We start from the raw sequence: 22,084 nt of genomic DNA, 5'->3' as shown, positions 1-22,084 counted from the left end.
AAGCATGCAGGTACAGCAGGCAGTGAAGAAAGCTAATGGCATGTTGAGCTTCATAACCAGGGGCCACAGATTAAGAATAAGGGGTAGGCCATTTAGAATGGAGATGAGGAAAATCTTTTTCACCCAGAGAGTTGTGAATCTGTGAAATGCTCTACCTCAGAATGCAGTGGAAGACAATTCTGCGGATGCTTTCAAGAGAGAGTTAGATCCACTGTAGACAAGGGATATGGGGAAAAAGCAGGAACGAGGTACTGATTGTGGATGATCAGCCATGATCACAATAAATGGCGGTGCTGGATCGAAGGGCCGAATGGCCTATTGTCTATTGTATACTTGAATAGATTGGGCATTTTGCTTCACCTTAAATTTTTAGTCAAAATAAACTTTATTCAGAATTCAAAAATACATACAAAACAAAAAGACTCTAAAAGCTGGAGTAACTTAGCTGGACAGGCAGCATCTCTGGAGAGAAGATATGGGTGATCTTTCGGGTTGAGTCTGAAGAAGGGTCTCGACCCGAAATGTCACCCATTCCTTCTCCCCAGAGATACTGCCTGCCCGATGAGTAACTCCAGCATTTTGTGTCTATCTTCGGTTTAAACCAGCACCTGCAGTTCCTTTCGACATATACAAAACAAGAGCTGTGCAAACATTCTTCTGACATTCTCAGAGGCTATACAATTGAATAAATTTTATGAGCCAAATATGTTTACATACAAGGGATTTGCCTTGGTGCTTTGCTCGCAAGTAACAACATGATATACAGTAGACAATTAAACATAAAACGTTATAATTTAAACATGTGAAAAATGAAATAAAATACCAGAGCAAAAGGAGGCTACAGACTTTTGGCTGTTGAGTAGAGCTACTGCTCGTGGGAAAAAAAGCTGTTTTTATGGCTGGCTGTGGCTGCTTTGACAGTCCAGATTCGCCTTCCAGAGGGAAGTGCTTCAGAGTTTGTGGCCAGGGTGAGAGGGGTCAGAGATGATCTTACCTGCTTACTTCCTGGTCCTTGCGGTGTACAGTTCATCGTTGGGTTGCAGCCAACAACCTTCTCGGCTGATTTAATGATGCGCTGCAGCCTCCGGATGTCATGCTTGGTTGCTGAGCCAAACCAGACCATGATGGAGAAGGTGAGGTCAGACTCTCTGTTGGCAGTATAAAACTGGACCATCATTGCCTGTGGCAGATTCTATTTCCTCAGCTGCTGCAGGAAGTACATCGTCTGTTGGGCCTTTTTGACTGTGGAGTCGATGGTGACCTCCCATTTAAGGTCCCTGGAGTTGGTGGTTCCAAGGGACTTAAATGACTCCACAGATGTGACTGTGGTGTTGTTGATGGTGAGTGGGAGGAGGGGAGGGGGAGCTCTTCGAAAGTCTACAATTAGTTCCACTGTCTTAAGAGCATTGAGCTCCAGGTTGTTGCGATGGCACCAGGACGCCAGCTGTCACTTCCTGTCTGTAGGCAGATTCTTCCCCATCCTGGATCAGTCCAATCAGGGTTGTGTCATCCGCAAACTTGAGGAGCTTGACAGAGGAGTCTGTGGAGGTGCAGTCATTGGTATAGAGAGAATAAAGGAGAGGGGAGAGTACGCAGCCTTGCGGTGCTCTTATGCTGAGGGTATGCGGGTCCAAGATGTGCTTTCCCAGCCTCACATGCTGTTTCCTGTCTGTCAGGAGGTTGATGATCCACTGACAGAGGGGTTCAGGCACAGTCAACTTGGAGAGTTTGGAGTGTAGTAGCTCTGGCACAATGGTGTTGAATACAGAGCTATAATCCACAAACAAAATCCTTGCACAGGTTCCCTGGTGGTCTAGGTGCTGGAGGATGAAGTGCAGGCCTAGGATGACTGCATCATCCACTGATCTATTTGCCCGGTATGCAAACTGCAGGGAGTCCAGCAGGGGGTTTGTGATATTTTTCAGCTGGGTCAGCACAAGTCTTTCAAGGGTCTTCATGATTACAGAGGCCAGTCAGTTCGACAGGCCTGTAGTCATTAAGACCAGTAATCCTTGGCTTTTGGGGGTACAGGGACAATAGTGGAGACTTTGAAGTGGTGATTGGGGAGGAGTGGGTGGGGAAGGGCCCAGTCTTTGGTGACTGTGTCAGGCTGTAAGTGGGTGTGAAGTGGTGATTGGGGAACAGAGCGATATGAGTTTTTGATTGTAGTGTAACAGTGATTGAGTATTCTCTCCTCTCTGGTGGGGCAGGTAACGTGATGTCTGTATTTTGGAAGCTCTCGGCTGAGGTTAGTCTTGTTAAAATCTCCAAAAACAATGACCTTGGAGTCCAGGAGGTCACCCTCTCCTCTCATTACCTTGTCAGCGAGTTGCGTGGACTATGTGACAGAGAAAGCACTACTGGCTATTGACCTTGATGGGCATGGACGGGTTGGGCAGAAGGGCCTGTTTCCGTGTGATATAACTCTAAGACTGTGACAAATGTATCAGAAACTGTGGGGCATTGAGCCAAACGTATTTTTATAAAAAGTTTTAAAATGCAGAGTGTGCAGTTAGAGCCAAAGTGAAAGGAAACATTCTTTCTCAACTCATCCCATTGGTCTAATTTCTACTTCAGAGTAAACCGACTGGGCTATTTATCAGCGACTTGTCCATTACAGTGAAGGACCAGGAAACCTTGGTGTCGAGATCTGACAGGTACTAAACTCGAAGCTCTAAGGATAGCGGAGTGAGGCGGTATGGGGAGAAGGCAGGAACGGGGTACTGATTGAGAGTGATCAGCCATGATCGCATTGAATGGCGGTGCTGGCTCGAAGGGCTGAATGGCCTACTCCTGCACCTATTGTCTATTGTCTATTGTGTCTCTTTTAAAAAGTGGATTATTTCATTCTGTTTCTGTGATTTTCTTATTGAAAGAAGGAAATTGCAACAAAAAAAATTAAGGTGTTAATCGAGGAAGTTAAGTGCAGTCATCTGAGACTGGAACTTCAGCTGAACTGTTTCCGTGCCGTGTGACTCAACGACTCTGTGACATTGATAGACTCAAAGTGCTGGAGTAACTCAGCAGGTCAGGCAGCATTGACACAAAGTGCTGGGGTGCTGCCTGACCTGCTGAGTTACTCCATCACTTTGTGTCTATCTTTGGTATGAAGCAGCATCTACACTCTCTGACACTACTGCCAGGACTTCTGGTGTAATGTGAAAGAGTGAAAGGAAACTGATATGGAAGGGTCCAACTAGAATTATATAAAGGGATATTATTTTCAGGCAGTCTTCGTGGAACTGCAGTAATCTCCCTGTCAATTTGAAAATTCTGCTGACGTTTCTTCAAAAAACTATTATTTGTTATTTGTCAATGTTTCAGTTGTCCTTTGTTGCACTGGACAACATCAATTTGTCTGTTTCACTAGAAAGGACAACGTGAGCTATTTGTGCGTAGGTGGTACTAATTTATTCCTTGGAAAGACGCAAAAAGCTGGAGTAACTCAACGGGACAGGCAGCATCTCTGGAGAGAAGGAATGGGTGACGTTTCGGGTCGAGACCCTTCTTCAGATGGTTCTCAACCTGAAACGTCACCATTCCATTCCTTCTCTCCAGAGATGCTGCCTGTCCCGCAGAGTTACTCCAGCTTTTTGTGTCTCTCTTCGGTTTAAACCAGCATCTGCAGTTCCTTCCCACTAATGTATTCCTTCACAGAGTGTGGTTGTCGGCGGCAATGCCAGCATTTATTGTCCATTACTAATTGCTTCTGAGGAGGCAGTTGAGAGTCAATCCCATCCGTGCACCTGGATTCACATCAAGACAGATCAGGTAGGAATGGCAGGTTCACTTACCTGAAGTTCATCAGTGAATGGAGGTGTTTTAACAACAATACAATTACTGAGACCAGCTGTAATTTAACAGGTTGACTTTAAATAACCAGGTTGCCATTATGGGATACTAAAATTATGGGGTGGCACAGAAGCGCAGCGGTAGAGTTGCTGCCTTGCAGCGCCACAGACCCAGGTACGATTCTGACTGTGGGTGCTGTCTGTTTGCATATTCTCCATGTGACCGACCGCTTGGGTTTCATCCGGGTCTCCTTCGACGTTCCAAAGACCTATGGGTTTGTAGGTTAATTGGCTTCTGTTAATTGCCCTTGGTGTGTAGCATTGAACTAGTGTATGGGTGATCATTGGCTGGCACGGACTCGGTGGGCCAAATGGCCTGTTCCCACACTGGGTCTCTAAATGAAACTAAGCTAAACTAAGCTGAATTAAAATCAGTGGTTACTAGTCCTATCGCTGAATTAATACTCTTCAGGAGCTTTCAGACTATAGAAACTAGACTTGCCACAGAGTTAGTCCATGTTCATTTCATGTCCAACTGTGATTTAATAGCAAGGTAAGATGTAAACTGCTACCAATGATTCTCTCTGTCAGGGCAACTTAATGATTACAAATTTGATTTTTGTTTTTTTAGATTCCTGTGGCTGGGTATTTCAAATAATTGCAAGTATATTTGTTTTGCCAACATTGTCTTTTCTTCTCTTTCCTTCACTTTGCCATTCTCAATCATGTCTTTCCCCGCATCTGATTTTGAAGAATAAAAACAGGGCGCAGTTATTTCCCATTCCGCTAATCAATATGATTATGTCTGTTCTCCTGTCATGTGTACCGAGATACAGTGGGAAAAGTTGTGCTATCCAGGCACATCATACCAAGCGTGAGTACAACAGGTGGTGCACAAAACCAAAGGGACCAGAGTGCAGACTTTCGTGTTACAGCAACAAACAAAGTGATTTTTAAAAATTAAAGTGCAAGGGCCACCATAAGGTAGATCGGTAGATCAGGAGTAACACCTTGGGTATCAAAAAAGGCTGGAGTAACTCAGCGGGTCAGGCAGCATCTAGGAGAGAAGGAATGGGTGACGTTTCGAGTCGAGACCCTTCTTCAGACTGTCACCCATTCCCTCGCTCCTAGATGCTGCCTGACCCGCTGAGTTACTCCAGCATTTTTTGACACCTTCGATTTGTACCAGCATCTGCAGTTATTTTCCTTCAGGAATAAAACCTTAGTTTAAGAGGGGGCTGTTCAAGTTTCAAATCACAGTAGGGAAAAAAAGCTGTTCTTAAATCTGGTGGTAAATACTTTCAAGCTTTTGTATCTTTTGCCCGACGAGAGGTAGGAGAGGAGGGAATGACGGGTGAGAGCGATTCTTGATTAAGTTGGCACCTTCCCTGAGACAGTATAAAGTGTATAGAGAGTTGATGGAGTGGGGCGTGGAGGCTGGTTTGTGTGATGGGCTGGGCTGTCGTTGGTAGGATGGTTCAGTTGCCTGATCACAACTGAGGAGAAACTGTCCCTGCACCTGGAGGTGTGCGTTTTCACACTTCCATAACTCTTGCCTGATGGGAGAGGGGAGGAGTGAGTGGCTGGGGTGCGTCTTGTCCTTGATTACACAGGAACAGATTCTTCAACCCTCCACGTCTCTGCTGAACTTGATGCCCATTTAAACTAATCCCATCTACCTGCACATGGTCTATATCCCTCCAGCTCTTGCCTGTTAAGGTGCTTGTCCTATACACTGCCATCTTTTACGTTTCCATCACCACCCTGCCAGTGCGTTCCAAGCACCTACCTCTACGTGCAAAAAAACACTTGCCTCACAAGTCTCCTATAAATTTTCCTCCTCTCACCTTAAATCTATGCCTTCTAGTCTTTGACATTTCCACCCTATGGTTAAAAAACTCCATCGACTATATCTTAGAATTTTATATACTATCAGGACAACCCCTCCCTCTCCAACCCAACAGAGGAAACAATCTTAAGTTTTTCCAACCTCTCCTTGTTACTAATAGTTTCCATTTCCATGCAACATCCTGGTAAACATCTTCTGTACCATTTTCACAATCTCAATATGCTTCCTCTAATATGGTGACCAAAACTGTCCCTAATACTCCAAATGTGGTCTAAACAAAGTTTTATACAGCGGCTATACGACTTACCTACGTTTATGTGTAGCAAGCAACTGCAGACGCTGGTTCACACCGAATATAGACACAAAATAGATAGATAGAGCTCTTAAGGATAGCGGAGTCAGGGGGTATGGGGAGAAGGCAGGAACGGGGTACTGATTGAGAATGATCAGCCATGATCACATTGAATGGTGGTGCTGGCTCGAAGGGCCAAATGGCCTCCTCCTGCACCAATTGTCTATTGTCTATTGTCTAAAATGCTGGAGGAATTCAGCAGGACAAGTTGAATGGGACTCCTTTAATTCTATCCAGAGATGCTGCCTGTCCCACTGAATTACTCCAGCATTTTGTGTTTGCCAACTTTTATACTTGGTGTACTGACTGATGAAGACAAGGGTGCCTTCAACACCACCCTATTTGCTTGTGTTGCTACTTTCAGGGAGCTATGGAATTGCACCCCAAGATGCCTCTATTTATCAGTGGTCCTGCGGTTTACAACATAAAGCTTTTATGTTAGCCAAATAAAACTGGTGGCACGGTGGCGCAGCGGTAGAGTTGCTGCCTTACAGCGAATGCAGCGCCGGAGACTCAGGTTCGATCCTGACTATGCGAGCCGTCTGTACGGAGTTTGTACGTTCTCCCCTTGACCTGCGTGGGTTTTCTCCGAGATGTTCGGTTTTCTCCCACACTCCAAAGACGTACAGGTATTAATTGGCTGGGCAAATGTAAAAATTGTCCCTAGTGGATGTAGGATAGTGTTAGTGTGCGGGGATCGCTGGGTGGCGCGGACCTGGTGGGCCGAAGGGCCTGTTTCTGCGCTGTATCTCTAAATCTAAAAAAATCTAAAAACACTACTTGACCTAACTCCTTGCATTTCTGTCCTTTGAATAGAAAGGCCAGCCCTGCAATGTCCTTTGAGGGGGGGATGGAGTGGGGGAGGGGGGGGAGGAGGAGGGAGAGGGGGGAGTGGGGGAGGCAAGGGTGCTAGACCAATGCAGGAGAGGTTTGGGCCCAATGGGTCCACTTTGTCTAGTTGAGTATAAAAGCAAAGATCTGGTAAACACTGGTCATGTCACAATCAACTGAACCCAACTCTTTGCCCTGTGCTTCACTATGAATGTGAACAGGGTGCAGAGAAGATGTACAGGAATGGTTCTGGAGAAAATACCTTTTTGCTCTCAGATTAGATGGGGTTAGAAGCTTGAGAGAGATTTGATAGATATGTGCAAGATATGTAGTTACGCAGGTTTACATGAAATAAATAGGGACTAACTGCTACTGGACCAGGTGGCACAGATGAACACAATGAGCAAAAGATACAGCAGGGGGTAAGGAAAAACATTTTTAGGCAGTTTGTGCTTATGATCTGAAATTCATTGCCTTTAAGGGGGATTGCTTGGTTTTCAAAGGGCAATTGAAAGGATACGATGTAGAGAAAATAATTTGCCACACCATGTGAAAATGGGAGTGGACCACTCGACAACGAACTTCATGGGCCATAACGACCTCCTTCTGCACTGTGATAATTCTTGAATTCTACATATGATAGTGAACAAATGTACTATCTAAGAACAATTATTCACTTTTAAACAGATGTTTGGCATAAGACTATTTAATATGTATAGATATACTTCTCAAGGAGGGTCTGCAGAAGGGTCTCGACCCCCTCGAGCAAAGAGGTCCTTCTGCAGTTGTACAGGGCCCTAGTGAGACCGCACCTGGAGTACTGTGTGCAGTTTTGGTCTCCAAATTTGAGGAAGGATATTCTTGCTATTGAGGGCGTGCAGCGTAGGTTTACTAGGTTAATTCCCGGAATGGCGGGACTGTCATATATTGAAAGGCTGGAGCGACTAGGCTTGTATACACTGGAATTTAGAAGGATGAGAGGAGATCTTACCGAAAAGTATAAGATTATTAAGGGGTTGGACACGTTAGAGGCAGGAAACATGTTCCCAATGTTGGGGGAGTCCAGAACAAGGGGCCAAAGTTTAAGAATAAGGGGTAGGCCATTTAGAACTGAGATGAGGAAAAACTTTTTTCAGTCAGAGAGTTGTGAATCTGTGGAATTCTCTGCCTCAGAAGGCAGTGGAGGCCAATTCTCTGAATGCATTCAAGAGAGAGCTAGATAGAGCTCTTAAGGATAGCGGAGTCAGGGGGTATGGGGAGAACGCAGGAACGGGGTACTGATTGAGAATGATCAGACATGATCACATTGAATGGCGGTGCTGGCTCGAAGGGCCGAATGGCCTCCTCCTGCACCTATTGTCTATTGTCTATTGTCGACCCAAAATGTCACATATTCTTTTTCTCCAGAGATGCAGCCTGACCCAATGAGTTACTCGAGCATTTTGTGTCTATCTTCAATGTACTTCTCAATCTTGGTGCATCTGGAATAGAAAACAGTTATACGTTTTCAGATTCACTTACAATCTGAATTGTGTATCAGCAACTTGTAGTCTACAAATAAATCCCGCATTGAACCATGTAAATCAACAATAAAACTTGAATGTTATCCAGAAATATATGATGTATAATTCATTTGACATCATGATTTTGGGGGCATGGGTATATAAGATATGGCAAGTTGTTTCACCAAGACTATTTTTCTTCATGCAAAATGAAATACATGAAGCAGATGTTACAAGATCCTTCAAGGGATATTTGCCTGGACACAGAGAGGTATTTGCAGCTCCAGTATATTGTTTAAACAAAGATAACTGATGAACCAAAGGTCATGCTATTGATTAATGTGTAACTCGTGTGCAACTGCTACAGTATAAATTGCCATTGGACAGCAAGAATATGCTTGATCTGGTTGAGTTGCCACATCCGAACAGGTTTCTTCATTTAAGGTAGGACCCCGAAATTCTGAGCAGGCTCTTAATATGCAACGCTAAGTAAATGTAAACCAATTTTTTTTTAAGACCTAAGGAACAACAACCGAACTTCTTCAGAACTTTAGCTAATTTGTCGTTGTAAGAAGGTTTCACTGTGAGCTTTGGCGAGAATCTAAAATGTTGAAAGGCTGGAGCGATTGGGCTTGTATACACTGGAATTTAGAAGGATGAGGGGGGATCTTATTGAAACATATAAGATAATTAGGGGATTGGACACATTAGAGGCAGGAAACATGTTCCCAATGTTGGGGGAGTCCTGAACAAGGGGCCACAGTTTAAGAATAAGGGGTAGGCTATTTAGAACGGAGATGAGGAAGAACTTTTTCAGTCAGAGAGTGGTGAAGGTGTGGAATTCTCTGCCTCAGAAGGCAGTGGAGGCCAGTTCGTTGGATGCTTTCAAGAGAGAGCTGGATAGAGCTCTTAAGGATAGCGGAGTGAGGGGGTATGGGGAGAAGGCAGGAACGGGGTACTGATTGAGAGTGATCAGCCATGATCGCCTTGAATGGCGGTGCTGGCTCGAAGGGCTGAATGGCCTACTCCTGCACCTATTGTCTATTGTCTATTGTCTAAGGTTGGTCAGAAGTTAAAAACAATCTCAAATAATATGTTGCAGGTTTGTTTTTGTTTTACCTTGCAGGTTCAAAATGGAGAAGCTGATTGCATTTGTTTTGCTGTTGGTCGCCGTGCCTTACAGTGAATTAGTCACTGGGGAGACTACATCACCCAATATACGTGATCCAAACACGCATTTGGCCATGCTTAGATCTGCGGGTGCAAATGTAGGTTTTGCAATGCGTCTCTTCAGGCAGATTGCCTCTCAACCAGGAACAGCGTCCAAGAATATTTTCTTCTCTCCTCTAAGCATCTCTGCTGCCCTCAGCATGTTGTCTTTGGGTGCCAGGCAGAACACTCTAGCTGAGCTGATGCAGGTCCTCGGGTACAACGAGATGGAACACAATGGAGAAAGAGCAGTGCGTGAGTTGTTCCAATATCTTCTGGAAGAACTAACCAGTGAAAATAGTACACTGAAAATAGGGAACTCCCTGCATATTCAGGAGGGACTAAATGTGAAAAGAATGTTCCTTCAAGAAAGCAAGCAATTTTATAATGCAGATATAAAGAATATTAATTTCCGAGAACCACAAAATGCAAAGGAACAGATTAACACCTACTTGAAAAATAAAACAAATGGCAAAATTCCAGAATTCGTTAAAGAGCCCCTTCCTCGCGATACAGTGATGCTGCTTCTCAACTATATCTTTTTTAAAGGTAAGTGAACTTTTTTCATGTTAATTACACATCGTTTAATGGAGGTGGAGAAGCTGTTTCCATTAGGTCTAGAGGTCATAGCCTCAGAATTAAAGGACGTTCTTTGAGGAAGGAGATAAGGAGGAACTTCTTTAGTCAGAGGGTGGTGAATCTGGGAATTCTTTGCCACAGAAGGCTGTAGAGGCCAAGTCAGTGGATATCTTTAAGGCAGAGATAGATATATTCTTGATTAGGACAGGTGTCAGAGATTACAGGAAGAAGGCAGAGGAATGGGGTTAGGAGGGAGAGATAGATCGGCCATGATTGAATGGAGTAGACTTGATGGGCCAAATGGCCTAATGCTGCTCCTATCACATGATTTTATGATCTTTTGAGACGCAAGATATGCAAGAGACTGCAGATGCTGGAATATTGAACAAAAGAGCTTGCTGGAAAATTCAGTTGGTCAGGCAGAATCTGTGGGACAAAATGGAGCAGTTGTACTAAGATGTTTCCAGTGGGGAAAAAAATCAGCTCTTAGGTTAAATGGCGTTAAAAACTTGAGAGAGATTAGATAGAGGTGTACAAGCTTTTTAGTCATGCAGGTTTAGATGAAATAATTGGAGACTAACTGTTACCATTAGAAAATCATTAAAGGCCTAGGTGGCAGAGGTTACCATAATGAGCAAAAGATACACTAGGGGTCTATTTTCCTCCATAAATGCTGACTGACCTCTTCTCAAGCTAGTCTGTTTTACAAATAAGTTAAGGACTTTGATACAGCTTCTGTATTTCGAGTTGGGCAGTTTCTAAATGACAGTATGTTCTTGGAGGATAGGTTTGGTATCAGAATGCAATGATTTGAAATATTAAAGTTAATATTCATGAAAGTAAGAAATGTTGCTTCAAGCCAACTACTTTATTTCATTTTAGCTATTTGAGAGATCGATCGAAAGCAAACTTTTGATTTTTTTTGTCAAATCTGTATTCTCTATTTAATTTAGCTGTTCCAAGGTGAAAGACTGGCTCCAAGTTAGGAAATCTCAATTACACTATGAACTAAACAAAGAACTTCATTGTTCCCTGGTACATCTGATAAGAAACTCATCTGCATCGGAACATTTGTGTGATTGAATAAGAGAGAAAGGAGTTGAGAAACACAATCACACACACACACACACACACACACACACACACACACCTGTGTCCATCTTCATAAGTTCTTAAGTGATAGGAGCAGAAATAGGCCATTCGGCCCATCGAGCGCTACACCACCATTTAATCATGGCTGATCTATCCTACCCCATTCTACAGAATAGATATCTTAGATAGATATCTTACCCCATATCTATCAACCCCATTCTCATGCTTTCTCCCCATAACCCCTGACACCCATACTAATGAAGAATCAATCTATTGACATAAAAATACCCTCCTGATATTAGCTTTACCCTTCTTGTAACTTCAGCCACTCATTTTTCTGCCATCAAACGGTTTTCCACTGCTACTGCTTGTTTCTTTCTTTTTGGTTTTCATTTCATTCAGGTCATAGTTTCTTTGGGAGAAGACATATGATCAGACTCATAGATCGATGATGTTGGTTATCCAGGCAAATCATACCATATAGAAGCACATCAGGTCATGTAAAAGAGAAAATAAACAGTGTACAGAGCATAATGTTACAGCTACAGAGAATCTGTTAACAGTTGGGAGGAACTGTTTGTGAATCTGGCGGTATAAGCTTTGAAGCCTTTACATTTGCTGCGCAGTGGGAGAGAGGTGAGGGTAGAATGACTGGGGTATAACTGGTCCTTGATTGTGTTTAGTGCTGTCCTGTGAGGTATGGATTGTCTTTAAGAGGTGGTGGTGGGGGGGGGGAGTCTGGTTTGTAAGATGGATTGTGCCTGATTGATTGATACTTTATTGACACATGTACCTCGGTACAGTGAAAGGCTTCATTTTGCACACAACCTCGAACACATGTGTCGCCGCGTGTCTGGCAAAGTAACAAAGGTAACTCCCCACCAAGACCCCCATTGTCCTCAGCGGCTGCCATCATTCTTGGCAGAGCACTACGACGGCCCTCCCGCTCTCCAACGGCCCTCCTCCATCTCCCACAGTTCTCCTCACTCTCTGATGGCCCTCCTTGTTCTCCGACGGTCACCTCACTCTCCGACTACCTTCCTTGCAGTGATGGAAATGGGTTTTAGGAACTAGGGGTACTCCAAGGTTCGTGAGGCTGAGGTTGGGAAGGAAGGTGGGGGAGGGGGATTTTTTTATGTGCGGTCATACCCATGTAAGAGTACAAGAATGCATAACTTGTTTATTGTGTATTTATAATATAGTTTATTGTGTATTATATGTCATAGCTGCTTTCTGGCATCTCTCTCTCTCTCTCTCTCTCTCTCTCTCTCTCTCTCTCTCTCTCTCTCTCTCTCTCTCTCTCTCTCTGTTTACATTACAAAATGTTCCATAATGGTATATAATCTCCATTTTTTTCTGTCACCTCCTCTTTCTTTCTGCATGCCGTTTCTTCAGCACGCCTTCTGCCACTAAGAACCCACATATTCTTCGGGATTGAATTTTGACAGAGGAGGTCCCAGCAATTTAATAAATAGAAGAGTTGAGAGATGATCAGTTTGAAGTCTTGCATGTTGTGGTGACATGCAGAAATTCATGCCACTGAAGCTTCTTTCACATCCTGCTGTTGATACCGGAATTGTATTTACAGCCGTTACCAGCTGCTGAAAATCAGCAGAAACTATCTTCCCTTTAGATTCCTTGAATTCTCTGAAGGCTCTGACACAAAGCCGACCATTTAAGCCAAATTGTTCTGCCATTTCTTCTACATCATTATACCCAAAGGTAAAAAGTGAATCTTCTGGAATATTGTTAATATCTAAATATTTCGACTTGTTAATTAACTTTTTACATTTATCATTGGAAGCTGTTGTAGATTCAAGCAGCCTGGATTTCATATTATTGACCAAACTCCTCAAAAACTGTTGTCTATGTATAGTAGGTACTTTACCAGCTCTCAAATTTATTCCATTAAATATCATCTGGCTTGTTGCTTTCTCCACTTGAGTATAACATTTTCCTGGCTTCTCTATTTGACATTCAAGAACCTTGATAGTTTGTTTAATTTCCTCATGTGTTTTACTAAGTGTACAATTTCAGTTCTGCAGTTCAATTGACAGTTCAGACAACTCTAGCAAACTGTCCATCAACAAGCCCAAATTATTTACAAAATCTGATGACTCTAATACTTTTTTCAGCCCCTCGTACTTTGCTCTCTCTGCACTAGATCTTGAAGCATCACAATGTACTTTTCCAAAATGCTCCCAAATAGCTTTATAAGACTGCCACAATACCTTTACAGTTCGGTAAGACGAAGCAACCCATCTCACACTGAAAACACGACCAATTTTCAACAGTTGACAGTGAAGAGCCTCAGCACATGCAGTTAACTCATCCTGATTCTTAGGAGACCTATGATATAAGGAATACAATTTATCACAAAATATCTGAAAATGATTCAAAGCTGCAACTTCATTTATAGCATCACCTACACTGAGCTCAAGCCTGTGACTGGCACAGTGCCAAACATTTGCATTAGGGAAATCATTAAGAAATAGTTTTGTGACCCCTGCATTTCGTCCTAACATTACTGATGCACCATCAGTTACAAGTGATATCACATTTTCGTTTAGGTACTGTATTGAAAAACCACCTCTTTGTAAGCAGCTTAGAAGCCCACCATATATAGATTTTGCATTTGCACCAAGTTTCATATGTTCTAAGTCAAAATAGAATGATATAGTCATATATAATGATATAGTTACTCCAGCATTTTGTGAATAAATCAATTTGTACCAGCATCTGCAGTTATTTTCTTATAATATAGAATGATATAGGTTGGGAAGATTCACCAACTGCTGCTCTCAAGCAGACTACGAGAACAGTTTTCCCATTAATAGTAGTAGATTCATCAATCATAATAGACATTTTAGATTATTTTGAAATTATATTTTCCACCACTGTCTTTTGCATCTGGTTCCCTATGTGGTGAGAAACATCTGCACATGACTTACAAGAGTGTAGAACGTACCCTAAGTCAATGCCATTTCTTTCTTGCAGTTCAATATCAGAAGACATATCTGTGTAGGGCCTACCTTTGTGTACAATATTATATACATTTCTAAAATCTCGACCTATTTTGCTTCCTCCTTTTTCAGTGATATATACACTACATTTTTGATTGCTTTTCTTTCAGCTGTTTCATTGATTTTTTGGCATCTGATATGAGCTTCTCTCTTTTTGCTTAAAAATCTTTTTTCTTAAACTCATTAACTGTTTTGCTTTGTCATCACTCACTCCTACTACATTAACACTGCACCACTCACGAGACAAATGAATTCCTTGTGTTCGTTCAAGTCCAAGATGACACTTGCTGCATACACTACATCCTAGTTTTCTGTTTTTAACAATTAGCCAGGGATATTCTTTCTTTTTGTTTAAGTACATTTCTTGTGTCCAACAGTCTGGAAGATCACATTTTTCAATATCTTTTGAGATGTCTTCACATGCAGCATCAGGCGAAACAGCTGCATCTGTTACATTATCATTTTCAAGTAATCTTGCCTTCTTTTCTGGCTGTGTTTTCATTATCATTTATTTCTTCATCGATCTGAAGACGCTGTCTTTCAAAGTATCTCAGTATGCTCATTTTCACAGGGGTACACAAATCTGAAATTTATAGATATTTAATAGTGATTTGATAGTGATATATAATAAAATTTGGTAGTGATATATAATTAATTATTTCCGCTTGCACTATGGTTTTGCTAAATAAAACCACCCACAATAAAATATTCACCACTCACGATTTAGGCTGGAAAAAACTATTGATACTACTTATTTAATTTTCTCCCCATCCATTAAAATTTAACTGAAACAACTGAGGCACAGCGGCAGAGAGGCACAGCGGCAGAGCGGCAAATAAAATAACGTGGAATAATAAAATAACGTGACTTTACCTGAGCCCGTGCTCGCGGTCCGGTAGCCCTGACAGTGAGTTTAAGAAATTCTCCCTTGAATTTTATTCAAAGGAACGCGGTGTCATTAATACATGGTCAAAACACAATTACATTTACTGAGGAATGTGGATCGATGTATTGATGACACATTGTATAACTACTACCTGTTAACTACTGGCTGTTAACAAGTGCTAACAGTGGCAGTTAACAAATCGTTTGCGTCTGAGTTGAATAAAGTGATAAACAGCTCAATTTTCTGCAGTACTCATTAAACCCGAGCTGGACATTGAAAACTAGAGTTACGCCATCCCCCTGCGTACCCCCACCATTTCCATCACTGCTTCCTTGCTCTCCGATGACTCTCCGATATGGACTCCTATAAATCGGCGAGACCAAGTGCAGGCTCAGCAATCGTCTCACTGAACAACTCCGCTCAGTTCGCCTAAACCTACTTGATCTCCCGGTTGCTAAATCCTCCTCCCCTTCCCATACAGACCTTTATGTCCTGGGCCTCCTCCACCGTCAAAGTGAGGCCCAGTGCAAATTGGAGGAACAGCGCCTCATATTTCGCTTGAGCAGCTTACACCCCAGCGGTCTGAATATTGACTTCTCTAACTTCAAGTAAACCCTTGCTTTCCCTCTCTCTGCACCCCTCCCGCTTCCTAGTCCTCCAACCAGTCTCACTGCCTCCCTGATTAAATTTAATCTCTGCTTCATTGTCACCTTCTCCTAACTAACAATGATCTATTCTACATTTTCCTTGAGCCCCATCTCATTTGATGTCTCCTTTTCACACCTTACACTTCCTTATCTCCGTGTCTCCCTCTCCCCTGACTCTCAGTCTGAAGGAAGGTCTTGACCCGAAATGTCACCCATTCCTTCTATCCAGAGATGCTTCCTGTCTCGCTGATTCATTGTCGCAAAATATTCCATCAAGATATTCTATCCTCCCATTTCTGCTTTTCTTGGTTCCACCCTATGCACCCTCCCTCCATTTGATCTCATTTCCATGGCAACCCAGTGGCATTGTAGCCTCATAACTTTGTGGAACACTTGTATTTCCACCAAGTGTTCTGGTTTCTTCCCAGATCCCAATGGCACGATGGTCAGTTGAATGGTTGTTGGAAAGTATACTTTAGTGTGGCCAAGTGTCAAAAAGAATTAAAAAGTAAATAATGGATATGCAATCGAGATTAAGATACAGAGCTACCGGGAAATGCACTGGGGAGAATGGAACTGATGAGATTGTTCTGTGGAGAGCATGCAAGGATCTGGTGGACTGAATGGCTTCCTTTTGAATTGTTATAAATATGTTTTATGAAAGGTTACTTCATTGGTATTTTTTCCACAGGAAGACAAGCGAACAGCAGAGTGTGACAGGTGTGAGTTGAGTTCAACATAAAAACATAGAAACATAGAAAATAGGTGGGTGGAGGAGGCCATTTGGCCCTTCGAGCCAGCACTGCCATTCATTGTGATCATGGCTGATCATCTACAATCAGTAACCTGTGCCTGTCTTTTCCCCGTATCCCTTGACTCCGCTCGTCCCTAGACTCTATCTAACTCTCTTTTAAATTCATCCAGTGAATTGGCCTCCACTGCCCTCTGTGGCAGAGAATTCCACAAATTCACAACTCTCCGGGTGAAAAAGTTTCTTCTCACTTCAGTTTTAAATGGCCTCCCCTTTATTCTTAGACTGTGTCCCCTGGTTCTGGAACATATGTGTGGTGTCCCAGTTTTGTAACTTTTCTTTTGGTGATTTCCAGTTTCTAATGACCAGAAATAGTGCACCAAAGACATTTGCAATCTATTTTCTTGCCACATATGTTGCATGGTCATGCAAATTGATTGAAAAAAAGGATCATTGCTGAATGTAATTATCTCTTTGATTTCTACAGGCAACTGGTTGAAGCCCTTTGACATCCACAACACTTATGAAGCTGATTTTCATGTTGATGACGGAACAACGGTGAAAGTTCAAATGATGAAGAGGATGGGAATGTTTGAGAGCCTTTATGCTAATGTTCTCTCTAGTCATATAATTAAAATTCCATATCAAAGAAATACTTCCCTGCTGCTGATTTTACCAGATCCTGGGAAATTAGCAGAGGTGGGACAAAAAATGACTCTCAGCAATTTTCAACCCCTGTTACAATTATTGGGCTGGCGGTAAGTTAAATGAAATTAAATCAAGTGTAATTATTATTTTCCAGCTGTCAAAATGTTGGGTGATCATTTGAGCTCAAAGGAGAAGAGAAAGAATCTTTAACAATACCATTCTAATATCTTTCGATTGACTGCATGGGTTCTGTGCTACCAAATAGTTCATCTGCCAGCTTAAATTTCCACTCATCTTTTCTAGTGTACCTTCAAGTTCATAAGTTCTAGGAACAGAATTCGGCCATTCGGCCCATCGTCTACTCCGCCATTCAATCATGGCTGATCTACCTTTCCCTCTCAACTCCATTCTCCTGCCTTTTCCCCCATATTCCCTTGACACCCATACTAATCAGGAACCTGTCAAAAGGTACTCTATTGTTTCCTGCTTGAATTGTGCACAGTGGCAGCTCACTAAGGCTTCTTCTGGACCGTTTGGCCACATAAATGTCCAAGGGCAGCAGATGCATGGAAAAACCATCCCCTCCAATTTCCCCTGTGCATCACACGCTACCATGACTTGAACATATACAGGCATTCATTGTCACTGGCTTAAATAATGGAAATCAAAAAATGAATGTAGCTAGGAACTCATGACAGGATAGTTCAAGGACAGGATAGTTCACTATCCATGAATTGCAGTCTTAAGAGCAATCATTAATTACACGTCAACAACAGAAGATGAATACTCTGGCTAGTTTTGAAAGGAGTAAGATAGAATTGTTACTTGAAAGTCACAGAAAATGTAAAATACTGATTAAATGATTGGAGGCAGGCTAAATGTTTTAATAAAATTGAGTTTAGTTCATTTAGTTTGATGCCACGTGTAACGAGGAATAGTGAAAAGCTTTTTGTTGCGTGCTAACCAGTCAGCTGAAGGAAAACACATGATTACAATCAAGCCATTCACAGTGTGCAGATACATGATTAGGGAATAATTTATGCTGAGGATATGGTGAAGCTTTATTGCTCAATCTGACCATGGAAGGTCTTGCCCATCAACAGTCTGAAAGCTGCAGTTACTCACGGAAAACAAGGGGCAAGAGAAAGAAACAACAGGAAAATACGGATTGAACAATAAATTCTGATCTTGCCAATGTTTTTCACGTTAAGAGAATGTTATTTTTAATTCCTCATGCAGCATAATTTCGGAATCATTAAACTTTCCCCCAACTTTGAAGTCAACAATTCGAGAAACAAGGAACTGCAAATCCTGGAATACCAAAAAGAGACAAAAATGCTGAAGTAACTCAGTGGGTTGGGCAACATCTCTGGAAAACATGGATTGGTGATGTTTTGGGTCGGGGCCCTATTTCAGACTGATTGTAGTCGATGGAACAAAGCTGGAAATAGACATAAAATGCTGGAGTAACTCAACGGGACAGGCACCATCTCTGCAGAGAAGGAATGGGTGACGTTTCAGATCGAGACCCTTCAGACTGATCTCAGGGGAGAGGGAGATACATAGATAAAGAAGTGTAAGGTGTGAAAATAGGACAGAAACAATTGGGGACAGTACAATGCCCGGCAAGTGATAGGTGGATATAAGTGAGTGGGGGGGGGGGGGGGGGGTCTTGATGGGCAGATGTTTGGACAAAAGCCGGAGATGAAAAGCCAAAAAGTGTGAGAGAAGGAAATAAGGATAGAAGAGGCATGAAATGTGAAGTCAGAGGATGAAATATAGATGGAAGGGGGATGGGGGGAAAAGGGGAATGGCAGAAAGGGGTGTGCCTGCAGGTAAGGCACAGGGAATAGAGGGGAGAAAAGGGGGGTTGTTTATCTAAAATGTTATTGTGATCCTTTTGAATATAAATAATGGAGCTGGAGCTTTGGTGCCTGTATCATAGATTTCCCAAATATATCCCTGGAAGTTCCATTTCCCAGCACTGGGCTTCACACGATGGTAGCTTCTTGCACCCATTGCCAACAGTGGTGACAGCCCCCACTGCTGGATTCCTCGTGCAGTCTAAAGAAGCATGATACACATCCACTAGCTTCCTAAGGTCCGAGAGTCATAAGGAATAGGAGTATAATTAGGCCATTCGCCCCATCAAGTCTATTCTTCCATTCAATCATGGCTGATCTATCTCTCCATCCTAACCCCATTTTCAGTTAAAAGTTTAAAAATATTAACTGTAAAGTGAGAAGGTAAGAGGTGGAATAATATCTTTGTTTGATGTTTTTCGTGATAGTTCTGCAGAACTGCATCTCCCAAAACTGTCACTGAGGACATCCTACCAGCTCAATAACCTGCTGAGGGCCATGGGTCTTAACGATGCATTTACTAACCATGCAAACTTCTCTGGAATATCTGAAACTCCATTGAAAGTATCAAAGGTAAACAACTGGAAAATTACATACATAGAATGTATTTGTCAGAAAACAACAAAAAGTCTGGGAAAATGTGTAGGAAGGAACTGCAGATGCTGGTTTACACCGAAGATGGACACAAAATGCTGGAGTAACTCAGCGGGACAGGCAGCATCTCTGGAGGGAAGGAACGGGTGACGTTTTGAGTTGAGAAGTGTCTCAACCCGAAACATCACCCATTCCTTCTCTCCAGAGATACTGCCTGTCCCGCTGAGTTACTCCAGCGTTTTGTGTCTATCCAAGGAACTGTAGATGCTGTTTACACCGAAGATGGACACAAAAAGTTGGAGTAACTCTGCAGGTCAGGCAGCATCTCTGGGAAAAGGAATAGGTGATATTTTGGGTCGAGATCCTTCTTCAAAAGTCTGGGAAATGCCATTCAATATATGGGGATGGTGTAAATGTTTAAATTTGCATGTAATAGTTGGACTTTTATGTCACAAACTTTACCACTTTCTTGTTCTCTCTGTCACCATCATAGGGTATAAACTATTGACCAACATCTACTACAAAACCTACCTACTCCCCCAGTTATCTGGATTATACTACCTCCCACCCTGTCTCTTGCAAGGTCGCTATCCCCCACTCTCAATTTCCATCTCTGCCGCGTTTGTTCTCGAGGTGAGGCTTTTCATTCTAGGACATCCCCAAAATGTCCTCTTTCTTTAGTAAACACGACTTCCCTCCTGCTGTCCTAAACAGATCCCTCATCTCCTTCCAGCAGTATTTACAGGCGAGACAGAGATTCACGTGCACCTCATCTAACCTCATCTACTGCATCCCGTGTTGCCAATGTGGCCTCCTGTACATCGGTGAGACCAAGCGTAGATCTGGCCGGGCACGTGCTCAGTCCGTCAAGGCCTTTGACCCCCTTCCCACTTCATATTGGCCTTTCTGCCCTGGACCTCCCCCATTGCCAGAGGCCACACTCAAACTGCAGGAACAACACCTTCATATTCCACATGGGTACCTTACAACCCAATGATATGAACAGAGAGTTCTCCAATTTTAGGTAACCCCCCCCTCCTCTACACTCCTTCCCACATCCCACCATTCTCCTGTGCCCCGCATGGATCCATTCCCATTTCCCTTCTCTCTCTCTCCCCTTCCTCTAGCTTCACCCTTTGCAACTCATCCTTCCTCTAGCTTCACCTTTTGCAACTCTTCTATCCTTTTGTTTCACACCTTCTGTCTTTTCATTTCCGGCCTTTGCCCAAACACATGCTTATCAACCCCCCCACCCCCACCCCTCTCCTGTATCCACCTATTACTTGCCAGGCTTTGTCCTCACCCTCCTCTCTTCCAGCTCTTTCTTCCCCACCCCACAATCAGACTGAAGAAGGGCGAAGCGCTTTTGTTGCATGCTAACCAGTCAGTGGAAAGCCAATACAAAGCTTGATTACAATCGAACCATCCTCAGTGTACAGATACATGTTCAAGGGAATAACGTGAATAACATTTTGCGCATGATAAAGTCCAAACAAAGATAGTCCGAGGGTCTCCAATGAGGCAGATAGCAGCTCAAGACCACCCTCCACTTGTTGGTCTCCAGTATCCAGTTGCCAGATAACAGCTGGGAAGAAACTGTCCCCGAATCTGGAAGTGTCCTTTTTCACAGTTCTCTATCTTTAGATTATAATCGCATTAAATAATAGTGTTTAGAAAACAAGATGACCTGTAAAATGACATCCCTCTGCTGTTAATCAGAATTCATGGCTCTTTGTTCTTGTAGGTGGTTCACGAGGCTGTACTGGATATTGATGAGAAAGGAACAGAAGCTTCTGCAGTTACAGGAATTGAAATAATGCCGATGTCGATGCCCATGCAGCTTAAATTTAACAGACCTTTCTTATTGCTAATTGTTGAGCACAATGTCAAGAATGTCCTCTTTGCTGGGAGAGTGATGAACCCAGCCGCTTGACCAGTCTCCATCCGCACTGTCCCAAAAACAGGTGTTTCTGGGTGAAAAGTGATGCAGTCACTTCTAAAAACTACAGCTAATATTTAAATATTGAGAGTTGACAGACATAATTTGGTTTGTAGGTTTGCTTTGTAATAGATTAATATGTCAGATGTCGACTGTTCGTCAGTGCGGACAAGTTAGGCCAACAGGCCTGCTTTCACGCTGCCTGATTCTAACACTCTGTTAAGTGATTTCAAGTCAAATAAAACCTCTTTAAAGATGTCCAAGCTCTCCATACTTACTTCAAATACAGACATGTGTTGTCGAGTTTTGCCTAATAAATAACTAAATAATTCGAGAATTAAAAAAGGCAAGTTGAGAGCGTCAAGAGTATTTAATTTTTGCATGGACCGAATCGGGACAATGAAATTCGTACTTGCAGCAGCACAACTGGTTTGTTAACACAGTACCCCCATAGGTAACATAATAAACAAACAAAAAAAAGTTTGATAAAAATTTTTTAAACTCAATATCGTGCAAAACAAACCAAAGC

General features: G+C 42.6%; 1 protein-coding gene across 2 annotated transcripts; it reads left to right on the top strand.

Annotated features, from left to right (window-relative positions):
• Positions 1–8,715: 8,715 nt before the first annotated feature.
• Positions 8,716–21,813, top strand: LOC144597440 (alpha-1-antitrypsin-like). Of its 2 annotated transcripts, none has more exons than XM_078406827.1 (5): positions 8,716–8,769; positions 9,452–10,083; positions 17,000–17,270; positions 19,451–19,595; positions 21,361–21,813. In XM_078406827.1, exons 1-5 carry the CDS (start codon positions 8,720–8,722, stop codon positions 21,547–21,549), a joined length of 1,287 nt encoding a protein of 428 aa, XP_078262953.1. In that variant the 5' UTR covers positions 8,716–8,719; the 3' UTR covers positions 21,550–21,813. The 2 variants fall into 2 exon arrangements, with proteins under 2 accessions (XP_078262953.1, XP_078262952.1); XM_078406826.1 differs by having other exon boundaries at positions 8,718–8,769; positions 9,428–10,083.
• The last annotated feature ends 271 nt before the right edge of the window (positions 21,814–22,084 follow it).

The sequence above is a fragment of the Rhinoraja longicauda genome, chromosome 10 (assembly GCF_053455715.1).
Source record: "Rhinoraja longicauda isolate Sanriku21f chromosome 10, sRhiLon1.1, whole genome shotgun sequence".
Classification (NCBI taxonomy): domain Eukaryota; kingdom Metazoa; phylum Chordata; class Chondrichthyes; order Rajiformes; family Arhynchobatidae; genus Rhinoraja; species Rhinoraja longicauda.
This window is presented reverse-complemented; position numbering and strand designations above follow the sequence as displayed.